Source organism: Phalacrocorax aristotelis, chromosome 1, assembly GCF_949628215.1.
Source record: "Phalacrocorax aristotelis chromosome 1, bGulAri2.1, whole genome shotgun sequence".
Lineage (NCBI taxonomy): Eukaryota > Metazoa > Chordata > Aves > Suliformes > Phalacrocoracidae > Phalacrocorax > Phalacrocorax aristotelis.
Window position 1 is genome coordinate 186650848 of NC_134276.1, and position 13188 is coordinate 186664035.

Sequence of the window (13188 nt, forward strand, 5' to 3'; positions counted from 1 at the left end):
CGAAAATTAATTTTTACACTTTGGTTTTGCATTTTTAGTTTCAAATCTCAACCTATGGGACAATGCTTGTAAATATAACTAGGTTGCACATGGGTGCTCATATGTGTTAAGGAGGATATACTGGTATACAGGCTTTGTTGGATACAGCCTTTCTGCAGTGATACCTTACCTCCTAGAGCACTGCTGTTATCTCCTTTGTACAGTCAAACCAGAATGTATTATCTTGAATAATAACATCTAATTCCTCATTCTGAAGAATTTATTTTAAAAAGGATGTGCCTAAGCCTAAAGGATATCCTTAAATATGCTCTGAGATTTTAACACTGAGCAATTAGACTGATAAGGGCATATGTTGCATTGGATAATGTCACATCTTTGAGGTGGAATAGGACACAAGACCACACCTTCAATCACAGAAAAATGACATTATCCAGCATAGCACACATCCTGTTATGTATTCTTTAGTTAGGATACAAACCAAAGAGCAAATGGACATTTTCCTTGTTAAACACATGCATGTTTTTTCCTAAGTCCTGTACCCTAGTCCCAAGCATGTACATGTGTTCATACACACACAACCTAACTGAAAGATACAGCAGGGGATCTCTGAAAGATACAGTATGAACCTCTTTCAGCAATGGAGGCAAATTTGCCGTTTGTATCACGACATTTCTTTCCTGTCTGCTTTGATGCTATCACATCTGGACAGTCTGGTATTTGTTTACTAAAATCTATAGTAGTGGGTGGCTGAAAAATATATTCTTTAGACTTGCATCTTATGAAGTGCTTTTTTCAAATAGAAACTGAAATAACAAAACTGATTAATAAAAATGTGAAAATTAAGAAGCACATTAAAAAGCTTGACATTTTGTGTTTACGTACGAGCGCCTTCAGTTCTAATTCTCTGTGATGGCATACTAGGTTCTCCTGTCCCCAAAGTGTTTGTTGCTATTATCCGGAACTCATATTCCATCCATGGAATTAAATCAATCACTGTAGCAGATTCCATATTTCCTTCAATATCTGATGGTTCTAAAAAAATAAGAAATTGTTTTAGAAAACAGCATTTTTACAATAAGGTCAGCCAACAATGTGGTTGTTCCAGCAAAACTACCTCTATTCTGCAACCACACGTAGCCAGCTGAAGGAAACTTGACGTTGTACATTAGGAATACCACATTTTACAAGGAGTACTCAACTCACAGTAGTGGCTGGGAATTTGGAAACCATGACACTATCTTGGATAAACCCTTATAGACTTGTAAGTTTTAACTGGGTGTGAACTAGCAAAAGAAGTACATGTGGTTATGAGGTATCCTACTAATTACATATTGTAGTTGTAGAATTTCATTTTACCTACAGACAAATGCAATGAGAAACAGTAAAATAAAACAGTAAAATAAAAATTTGTGATATAGGCAAGGGCTAGACAGGTGCAAATGTAGGGTTCGATCAATTGATAAAGAGTGGTTTATAAAATGTGGTCATAGTTTGGTGCACCTTATTAGTGAGCATGTTACAACTGGCTATCTAGTTCTGATCTAACAAAGGTAAGTGTTCTTGTAATTCCTGTGAAAAGACTTCTTATTGTCATGAGGATGAGCTTCTTTACTGTAAATAAAATGCGTAACTCATGACTCTCTGTCTACAGTTCACAGACAATAGGGATTGTTTCTATAGCTGTCTGCAGTTATAGAAACACAGAGGATTTTCATCCATTGGGTGGGCCAAGAATGGTTTGTCAAATTAGAGTCTTGGGTTCAGAGGGAGCTGAGAAATGAGATATTCTGCACTGGGAAGGCACATGGTTTGGAATTAAAATATGAATGCAATAGCTGCAAAAAACCCAAGTATGGAAGCGTAAGCGCTGAATGGTGACACAGCTTCCCTCTACCTAATGATCATCAAAGTTTCATCCCAAAGTGAGGCCTTGAAGGAAAAAGAAAAACACTTTCCATTCTTTCCACCTGCCCACCACCCTCCCTCATTCTTAGTCAAAAAATTTTTCTGTCCAGTCAATAGAGCCATTGCAAACCTCCTAAAGCATCCAAGCCATGATATATAAATTTATCATTTCTTTTCCTGAGCTACTTGCACTATCTTAATTTAATCTTACTGTGCCACACATTCCCAGAATAATTATGAATACTCAACACGATGAGAATCTGATGCCCTTAACTGGAAAGAGCAATACAAATGTAAACAACTTATTACATAACCCATTCATACATATTTCCATACTGCGAAGTAGAATGCACTTCTTCCATAAAACACACCGGATATTATGCAACCTGAGATGAATGATTTGGTTTAGGAATAATGGTAGTAGCAATAATAACAACAATATTTCCAAAGTGCAATGCCAAATAACATTTTTTTCCACACATTGAAAATTAGAAGCATTAAGTGATAACCTGAACACTGATGAGAGATCAATTTGGACTGTTCACCATGCTTCTTTCACATGAAAGAGAACACCAAGCCAAACCGGGAGGAGCCCAGAAATTAAGTAAAAGCTTGCAGTGGTGCCAATGATGATTATTATGTTCATTTTACCTATTTTTTGAGGGAATCATATATCAATCAAAATTACTCAGTGGGGTTCAAATGAAAAAGCAATGATTTTGAGAACACCAGAGTAGGTCATTTCAGCATTTCAGAAATGAATAATTTATATCTTTCTTGCTAGCTCCATAAAAGAGGAATTTAACGATCTAGATGCCCCCACCCCCCGTCCCACTGAAGATGTGAATCCTACTCAGTGTGCTACAGTATAAGACTCAAAGTCTGACCGCATGTCTCATTAATTCTGTGAAGCAGAACTTCAGAGATGCAGAGAAGTGCATCCCATCATGCGTGTAACATTGCAAATAGGGAATCTTCCTGAGAAGTGAGAGAGATGGGTTCAGGTGTCTGCTCTGAACCAGACAGAATCTGAACCTGAATCCAACACTTGTATCTCCTACAAACATGCTTCTAGTTCCAGTAACACACAGCACAAAATAAAGCAGTATCAGAGCTGCCACCCCCTGTTATAAATTCTTCCTGTATCTTCCTATAACCTCCTTTCTTCCCAGTTCCTTTTTTTTTTTAATTAAAAATTAAAAAGTGAATAGGAAATAAAATATCATTTCAATGATTTAAAATTAAAAAAACAGAGGCTGGTCTAAAAGGATCCTACCTCCTGCGCATATTGTCACTAAAGCAAATCACCAGTTATTTGAACACCTCTAATTTCTACATTAATTATTTTTTTTTAAGTGCAAAGAAATCTATTCTACAGAAACTATTAAACAAGATATAAGAGATAGGAAGGGACTGGGGATCCTTCTAGTTTCATCTTCCAAGCTACTTTAGCATAAGTCATATAATAGTGCTAGCTGTCGGAGGTAATTATATACAATAGCGCTACATACACTACTTATTCTAGAAAAGAAATATGATTTAAGGCAGTAGCCTAGTATTTTTAACTTTTTACTATAAAAATGTAATAGATTTTTCAGGTCAGTATGTTAAAGTCTATTTATTAGGCATCTCTCTGTAGTTTCAAAGAACAACTTAAATGAAAGACAATAGCTGAAACTATTAATATTCTTAGTACCTAGAAATGCTGAGTATGTGATGCCCTAATTCCACAGAAAAACACTTAAGTTATAATCTATTACAGTGGCATAATGAATCATATTAATAGGACAATTCTGTATAGCTTGTGGCAATCCTATCCTTCATAAAGCATTCAAAGATACTAGCAGTTTAAAAGTATTTTCGTAATTTATGCATTTATATTAAACCTTGCAAAGAAATACACATTAGCATGTCCTTTGTTCAGGTAGGTGTGTCCTCAACTGCAATTATGTGGCACAATGATGACATCCAGTGGTTAGAAGGATAATCTTAGCTATGTTTTCACTAGGGGTGCCAGTTTTAACACAACTGGAGTGTGGTCTGCTCCCAGGAAAAAGCAGAAAAATTTTAACCAACTTTCTTCATAACAAATACAGAAATGAAGACACCTGTTTGTTATCCAAACTAACCTGTAAAAAAATTTTTACGATTTAAGCAGCTGATGTGTTTCAATCAACAAGGAAAGACACAAACACCAGGTAAAAACTCTGGCCTTTTCTTTTCCGTATTTCTTGATATTGAGTTCATGCCTTCCAAGTGCTGGGAACAAATGTGTTGACGGCACATGGACAGGACAGTACCTACTCCCAAACCCTGTAGCAGACTTTAATAGCAACCCTGGTTTCCCTTTACTGTGACTGCTTTCTGATTCGCCACACTTTCTAACAAACACTTTAAAACCTATTGACTTTATTACTTCTGGCATTAGTTACCTGTTTTGGCATCTTTCCACTCTTCAGACAGAAAGGTTTTTGACTGGATAGTGTATTTAGAAATAGGGCTATGATTGTCTGTTCCACGACTCCAGGTAAGTGCTACAGCAGTGTCTCTAATTTCTTCTACTCTTATACCTCCGGGAGGGCCTGGAGGACCTGAGGGAAAAAAAAAAAGGTAATTCAATTAACAAATTAAATATTCTGAAGATGAAATTTCACTAACTTTCCTACTTGTATTTATCAGATACAAGGCTTTTGAGTCTCACTTTCTATTTAAGAACAGATTGAAAATGTATATATACATTTAATACTCCAAAGAGTGATTCAGAGGGTAAGTGCTCTTGCATCTAACAGCTACCAAGTGAAATTCCAGGGCTCCTGCTTAAGCAGTAATATTAAGGTTTTCTTAAGTGAAAAAAATGATACTTTGAAGCTGTTGCTGCTCATTTTTCAAACAATGGTGAACTCAGAGTTGGAAAAAATACACAAAATCTTCCTTCCTAAATTCCACCTAATGAATACCTGGATTGGTGGCCCACCTTTAACCTACACTTCTGCTTGTGCCATATTGGCTTTGCCTGTAATTTATATAGAAAATCTTGTAGCTAATATTGGAGAAAAATCATACCTTAAAAGACATCTCTGTAGACCTCTTCACATTCCTTTTGGCCTTCACATTACCCCAATGTGGTAAACCCACCATCAGATTCAAACTTCCTACAGGCTAATATAACTTGAGTGAAAGCAGAAGTAGGCAATGTTTCTCTATGGTTCCACAAAAGCCTTCCCACAAGAATTGCAAAAATCCATGCCAAAATGTGCAAGCCAATATGCCCACTGAACTAAAAGCAGTCTTGAGAACTGCATGGGTGAAATCGAACAACCTCTGTGCACCAGAAAAAACCCACAAAGACCATCAACAAGGAACAGAAGCGCTAAGCTGTCAAAGGGAAAACATTTTTCACAAAACAGCCATTCCACATTTGCCCTTTCAGTCTCGATCAAAAAGCACCTAAAAAATCATTCCTAAGAGTATTTTCTTTTTCTCCAAAAGGCAGATACTTGCAAAGATTAATTCCAAAATTCATAGGGCTAGTGAATACAAAAAGTAATGAACTAAACACAGATGTTGGCTTGCAGGCATGTTACTATGCTCCCAACACCCAGCTAAATCTTTACAGGTAGAAGTTGCTTGCCTTAAACTAGTTCACAGTCTCATCTCTATGCTTTTCAAGTATTAAATAGTATTTCTGCTCAATCCTCATTTGGATTTAAGTTTGTTAGTTGTACTTCAGACCTGAAGAGATAGGCCTCTGTTCCTAAAACTTGCTTGATTTTTCCAGGAGTATCACTAAAACTAATAAATGGTATTACATCTCTTCACCAAACCTCGTCTAGTTTATTTCTGAACAATAATAACAGACAATAACTGCTGAAGTGAACGCTTGCATTTTTCTAAATGCATTTTTTCAATTTAAATTTTTTTCTTCTAATTACTGCTACTCCCACACCTCTGCTTTGTGTGGGTAACTTTTTTATTGTTGCTGTGCTGTGCCTTGGTCCCAGAAGAGAGGCTAAAACGTGCAGATCAACAAGCACAGACTAAAAAGGTAAGAAAGAGTGACGCAGGTGCACACACATACGCAAGTATAGGAATCTTCATCTGTAAGACACCACAGTGTTCAGTAAGCTGTGCTAAAAGTCCTCAAACTTACAGTAATTCTGTAACCCAAAGCTTAGTACCTACTTAGAAACTTGGCCAAGAGGTATTTTCAGATCATTCTTTTCACATTGGCTGTTCAATTTTTGCATTATGCTTCTGTTTTATATGATACACAGTTATGTGATATATAGTAACTATTGTGTAAGTATAGAGACAATGCTTAGAACTATTGAGAAGTATTTTCTGATTCCATATCAGAGATAAAATAACACGGCAGCATGATTCAGGTAATTATCCAACAATCTGATTGAACAAGTCCCAGAGCATATAAAAACCCAACAAGAAATAACAGGATATATTTCTCTGCTGTATTTACAGAGAAACCACAGAAAACCAAACCAAAACCAACTTAACAAAAAGAATGGAACGAGATTTCTACATCAGATCTAAACACTCCATGTGCCAAATGTACCATCAGCTCTTGACCTCCTTACGTTCTCCAAAAATCTGAGCAAAAGGAATTAAATGAATCAAACAAATATACTAGCATATATTGTTCCTCAGTTTCAATGAATTTATCCTTCTAACGAGCAAGCAATTCCATTCCTGACTCCAAAAGTATTCAAATTTAGACTGGTTCCTCAAAGAATATATATGCCATTGCTTAAAAAGAAATAAGCGTGACCACTCTACGCAATCCATTGGGCTATGGCCTATGACTTTGACAATCAAATTCCTGATTGTTTCTTCTCCTAAGATCCAAGAACGGTTCCCATTTAGTAACTTTGGGAAAATGTACATCACTTAACTACTGGATTGCTCATAACCAACTTCTATTAAAATTCAAATCTTCGCATTGAAAACTAATCTACTAATTACCTGTCCTCAGACCTCCCTTTCAAGGTAAGGACTAAATACATCACTACATGTGGAAACAGCTTCTTACTTTTCAGAGAGGATGCATGAAGTGGAAGCTGTTGCTAAGAGCTGATTTTTAAGATGAGGGTTGTTAGTCAACTCTCCACCCTGGTAACATGCATATTTGCTAGCCCAGGTCTAAGGACTAGGGTAAATAAGGTCTGAGAGAACCTTTCTCCTGCAAGACTGTTCACTTCAGAAGCCTTCAGGCTGGAAGGTATGGAAAGGTTCATCAGTTTCTGAAAGTTTCTGAAAATGGCATGTATCAGGAAACACCAAGGGCCAGCTGCTCCCTCAGGAAAGCTGAGCCAGGACCCATGAGTAACCCCGGGGTTGGCAGTTCCTTCAATAATGGGGCACAGTCCTGCAGAGTCTGAATATAGTGGGCAGAGCCAGGTGCTGATATGGCAGTCCTAGGTGCTGCAAACAATGAATCAGGCGCATCCAGGTGACAAACTACTGCATATACCCAAGTGGTCCATCCAGGAGACAAGCGACCTACAGCATAGGTCTGAAGCCCATCCAGGAGGCAAGGCCAGAGACAGAGCTGGAAGCAGGCATGTCTGTAACATAGCTCCAGTCAGGGCTGAAGGTCCAGGGCTGAGTTTAACGGGGCTCCTGGACCTCCGGGCAGTTGCATGGGTGGGTGTCCTGGGTGAGGCTGGTCAGGACCATTAAGGCCTGTTGGTGTGCTCAGGGGCCTGACAGTCTTCAGTGTCCTAATATCACTTGCAATTCTCCTGAACATAATGGCAATTTTAATACTCTAAGATCACACAGGACACTCCATATGAAATGTTAAATTGTTTTAGGGACAGACAAAGTACCTCCATGTGCCTGCATGAACAGTGGCTATCCTTTACTGCTTCATGGATGAGACACTCTGGAACCTAGCTCTGTGTTTTCATACTTTGCTGCTGCTGTCTCTTCCTACCAATGCAATGAAACTATAATGCCATCTTTGTCATATCTCATCAGATATTTAACCTTGCTCCTGTAAGATGCTGAGTCTTCCACTGACAAAAATGGTAGTGAGAATTCCTCAGCACTAAGCAGAACTGTGTTCATCGTATTAAAACCTGAATGTTGAGCCTAAAATGAATGCTAATTTCTTCCACAACTTAACCTCAGAGCAATGATTCTAATTGTAATTGCTGGGTTGGAAGGAGAATCAGAAGCTTGATAAGGCACCTTGTCTCTTTTTTTATTTTTAAGAGGAATTGCTTACATAAGACTAAGGCATATGAACAAACCCTTCTCTTTTTCTTTGTGGATGTATTCTGCAGTTTTACCACTTATATCGTATTTGCTTTGACATTTCATCCAAAACTGATGACATTTCACTGGCTGTTAATACCCAGCGAAAATTAAATCAGAAAGATTCAAGTCCACAACTTCCTCAGATGACAAAAATTCACAATCAAGGCACAAGCTATACTTCAGCTGCTATACAGCTCTATAGTATAACTGAAACGTGGGGCAAAACATGACAGCACTGCAGTTCCAAGTACAAGTTATGTCTGCTTTGAATTGTCAGCATGACAAAGTGTTAGCACTTCAGAATACGTTATACCTGGAGGCACAAAACAGAGTAAAATGCCCAAAGGACATGAATTAACTCACATTACTGAAACCACGCACTGTAACAGATCTTGTAGGATATGTACCATGTGGGCAAGCACAGAGTTTTGGGACTGCAGTGACACTTAATAGACATGAATTAGTTAACACTGGAGTGACAACCTTAGCTCCAAATATCCTGGTTTCTGCGATTTGAAAACTAAGAATCCTTTTAATGTAGGTCTAGTATTATACCATTAAACTTTATAAGACAACAAAACTGGCTTCTTAAAACTGTTATACAGTAGATACATTGAAATGATATCTAAAATCTATTTTTAACAATGAACACAGAATTAAACTATCTAAAAATTACTTCAATATAACAAAAATGCCCATAATAAAAAAATCTTTATTGCTTTTCAGGAAGACACATGCTCAGTTAGATATCTAAATGTCTGGAATAGAATTAGTACCCTGAGCAAACTTAAAGGACTTTACATGCTTATGCACTTCTCATTTTAATTTCTGTCATTTCTTGATGAGAAACAAAGTAGTCTAAAGAACCAGAAACACTCTGCCTATCTAGGTGTAAATCAGCAATGTTTCAGTTTTACCTGGAGACACTTACCTCTTACCACAAGGTCAGCTGAAGCCGAGGAGTTGTCCACGATCGTCTGAGCGGTGCATGTGTACCTTCCAGCGTGCCGCAGCTGAACGTTTTTAATGAGCAGCTCACCGTTGGATTTAATCTGTCACAAAAATAGTACTTAGTGAAGCTGGTAAACATCCCTGTACAGCTATGTGATTCCTGTCTACACATCCCTCCCAAATGATATACAGTGGTTGCTATTTCTGAAAAAAACCAAGTGCTTACTTTGAACATGGATCATCTCAAAGATACATCTAATTTATATGACAGCTGTTGAAAGTGTCCTGTGTTTCCTGAGGAGCTGCTGCTCTTTACCAGACATGAAAAACCCAGATGTCTTAGTAAATGCTTTTTTTTTTTACAAGCCAACACCTCTCCTTTACCTTTTGAAGACCATATCTGAACATGACATTTACTCAAGAATTTTCTTCATAAATGTGCTTTTTTATGCATGTTTGTGTGATAACTTATCATGCAGCCCTTCTAACAGAGCAGGATACTATTTAGCTCTTCCTTTGCAAGCCTAAAGCAGTACAAATGTTTTTACTGCAGAGAGGCTACAATCACAGCCTAAATAAAGATGCACTAAAATGAAGTGCCTGTGAAGAAACAATAACATTCAACACGTACCACAGCTCCTTAAAGGAAAGGCCAGCCCCATTCTGCGCAGTGGTGCTGGCGGCGGACAGGATGATGGCAGTGACCGTAACCCCTGTGGGGGAAGGTGGGCTGCTGGGGCTCCAGGATGGCTCCGAGGCAGCACAGCCCAGGGCAGCCCCTTCCTTCGGCAACCTGGGATGGGTGCACGCAGACAGCACTGCAGGGAGGCCCCAGCCAGCACCGAACCCTGGCCGTGCTGCGGGAGCTGCTGCTGAGCTGGAACGCTGCCTTCCTGGCCCCGCCAGAGCTATAACTCCCATCAGGGCCCAGCCCAGCCTGGCCGCAGGCCCTGACGATCCTGACCTGCCGAGCCACCAGCTCACTTCCCAGCCCGACCGCGACCCGGCCTCCTCATGGTGGCCATGCCCGGCCACCCCTGGGCTGTGCCTGGTCCTGGCTGCAACCAGCAGAACTGCCCTGCTCCCTGCCCTCGGGTGCTGCCGGCCATGCTACCCCCCCAGCTCAGCCCTCGCTGCTCCCTGGCAAATGGCAGCAGGACCTCCAGGGAAGCAATCTACCGTTCAACGAGGCTCACACACTCATCATCACAGACCTAACCCTTGCTCAACACTCTTCACCAATGCAAGACTACTGGGAAAATATACAGCTATGCTTTCAGATGGCTATAAGGCCACTATCTACTGCTACCTGTGGGTGTACAGATCGGCAAACTGAATAAAGCGTTTTGTCCCACAACACTTCTGTGAACCCACTGAGTACCTAGATGTGCACCTGTAAAACAAGGAGTAGAACAGAGACCGCTATATACACAGCTATTCTTAATGAAAAACACATTTTATGTTAAGACATTTATATAAATGTTTAAAAATAACACACTTGAAATATTTTGCTTATCTATCCTGCATTTTAATTGCAGGAAGATTACTAAGTTAAATCACAGGGTTATACATGTGTTAGTCCTAAAGGTATTTCAGCAAAAACCCAAATGTTCTCTCCAAAATATATCTGATTGCTTTCATGGAAGTAAAAATGTTACAAAAGATTAAGAGATGGATCTATACCACACTATACCAAAATGGGAAACATTCAGACTTCCTAATTCACTGCAGATTGTTCAGCAATACTATTAAAAGAAACCTAAACAAAGCAAACACTGAGGTAACTCACTGCAATCCTGAAACCTTCACATGCAGGAACAAAAAGAACTCAGATGCAAAATGGTATATAAAAAAGAAATTGCTAAATATTTCAGTGTAAGAACTAGTGCTATCTTCATGGAAAGTTCTAGGGAACAACAAAGACCTTCAATACAATCTCAGATATTATGGGCTGCCATTAGTGTCTCTGCATTTAGACATTCTGAAGAAATGAAATAAAGCTATGTCATCCAGTTTATGTATCCCGATTAAAAAGGAGGGGAAAAAAAAGTAAGGTTAAATCTTTTCCAAATGTTCTGAAACTAGAATGCCAGTTAGAGTCCATATTTAGGGGAGATTAAAATAGCCAGATAAAACTATCCTTTTCCTTTCCAAACTCCAGTGAGGATTTTGGATGCCAGCTTCAAATTCTTCTGGCATAAAATTTCAGCACAAACTGAAATCTGTTAACGCCAATTTTTTTCGGTCCAACATAAGAATTCACATCTCTAAGAAATTACTGATGTAAACTGGTGATTGGATAAAAGGAGAATCAAGCACACATGAAAGAAGCTGCTTAATTCTGGCTAGCAATACTTCAGCTGATTGCCTCACAGGGTCAGAGAGAAATGCAGGTTACACTGTACTTTTTAATTTTTGGAGTGACACAAGTGCTGTTAGCAATGATCAAACAGATCAGTTGGATCAGTGAACAATACAACATTCTTCCTATATTTCTGACCATTTCTCTTTTAATTTTTATTAAACTATGTACATGTATATATATATAAAAATACATATACTTTCACACTTTCCAATGAAGACTAATATGACAGGGCTTTTAATTTAATTTGCCAAAGTGGATGCAGGATACAGAGATGAGGTGAGTTGCGGACAGCGGCATCTCTGTGCAGGTGCCCCCACCCAGTTTATTCATGAGAACTCCAGAGGAACAGCCTTCAAGGACAGCATCCTTTGAAAATCTGTGGGGATTACTGCAGAAGTGAATGCTGGCTGGCTGCCTGACTAGCCACATGTAAGCCTTTTTTTGTCTACATTGGGCTAAGCAATGCTGTCAACGGCTTTCAGGAAGAAAAATCAGTGGGAGTGTCAGTAATTCTATGGGAGCAGAGAGGGCAGCTACCTGCTCCTCTGCCCTCCAAAAAATTACAACAAAGAAGCTGAAGAAGTTCAAACTCCTTGAGGTTTCAGTTACTGTTTGGTTTTTTTTTTCTCCATTTTGTTCTTATTGGGTTTGGTTTTAATAAAAGAGACAAACAGTCCTCTATTTGAGTGCTGTGTATAAACCTTTAGTTTATTAACACCAAATGCCATCCTAGAAAGAAACGCTGCCTGTGAATCTCTGATCATTGCTTGCACTTTGATCTGCAAATAAACATAAGCAAGGCTGGGCAAAGCAATAAGATTTAGAAAAACCGCATAAATTAGAATTCTCATAACTTCAATAACAAATGATTACAAATTCTTAATAGTCTTAGTACTCATTAATTCCTATGTTAGCACTTTAATAAGAATACTTTATTATATTTATTAACAATGTCCCCATATACTTACTCTAACATTAATTTCCCATATGGGAACTTGGTCTTAAAATCTAGATGACGAAAAACAGATGGGAAAATGTAACATAATTTTAAAATTAACAACCCATAGATATGGTAATGTGTCTTGTTGGTTAAGAAGCTCTCCTGGAGAAAGGTTTTATGGAGTTGGTGATGAAGCTTTCCATACCTCAGAAGAAGCCTAAGTTCTTGGTGGTAAAAGAAGAGCTTACACAGAAAAGCTTACAAAGCAAATAAAGAGCATGGGCATCAGCAAATTCTTCCCACAAATTAGATATGAATGCACTGCATGTTTTCATTCAAAAACCTCAGCTTGGCTAAGTTTAAAAATGCCTTCCTTAACTCAGAGAAAACTGAATCACAGACTGGAAACAGTGATAGCAGTACTCAGGGATGTTCCAAGGGTATCTGTGGTTCACCACTCAGTTATTTACCAAGTTTGAAGCAAAGACTTTCATCATATGAGCCCTATACTTATGCTTTAATAGTGATGTCAAAAATAGCATTGTATGACCTATTTCTGAGATTCACTATTCTTTTTTGACTATCACCTTTGTCAGTGCACTAAATTACTGAAAGCCATCAGAATGTGCCCCTGTGTGGTCAAAAATCATTTACAGGGATCTAGTCTTTTGACTGAAAGCAGTATCCTCCTCTGTTGGGACCTCAGAATCAATAAAGGAACTTATGTTAGTATAAAGCTAATGAGCCGTTT

The 13188-nt window shown here is 38.6% G+C and overlaps 1 protein-coding gene across 1 annotated transcript in view; it reads right to left on the reverse strand.

Annotated features, from left to right (window-relative positions):
- CNTN1 (contactin 1) overlaps nt 1-13188 on the reverse strand; it is a 255488-nt gene that overhangs the window by 42218 nt on the left and 200082 nt on the right. The window contains exons 15-17 of the mRNA XM_075080998.1: nt 9113-9233; nt 4338-4496; nt 883-1032 (exon numbers count right to left, since the gene is read on the reverse strand). Coding sequence (XP_074937099.1) covers nt 883-1032; nt 4338-4496; nt 9113-9233 — 430 coding nt within the window. The remainder of the gene's footprint in view (nt 1-882; nt 1033-4337; nt 4497-9112; nt 9234-13188) is intronic.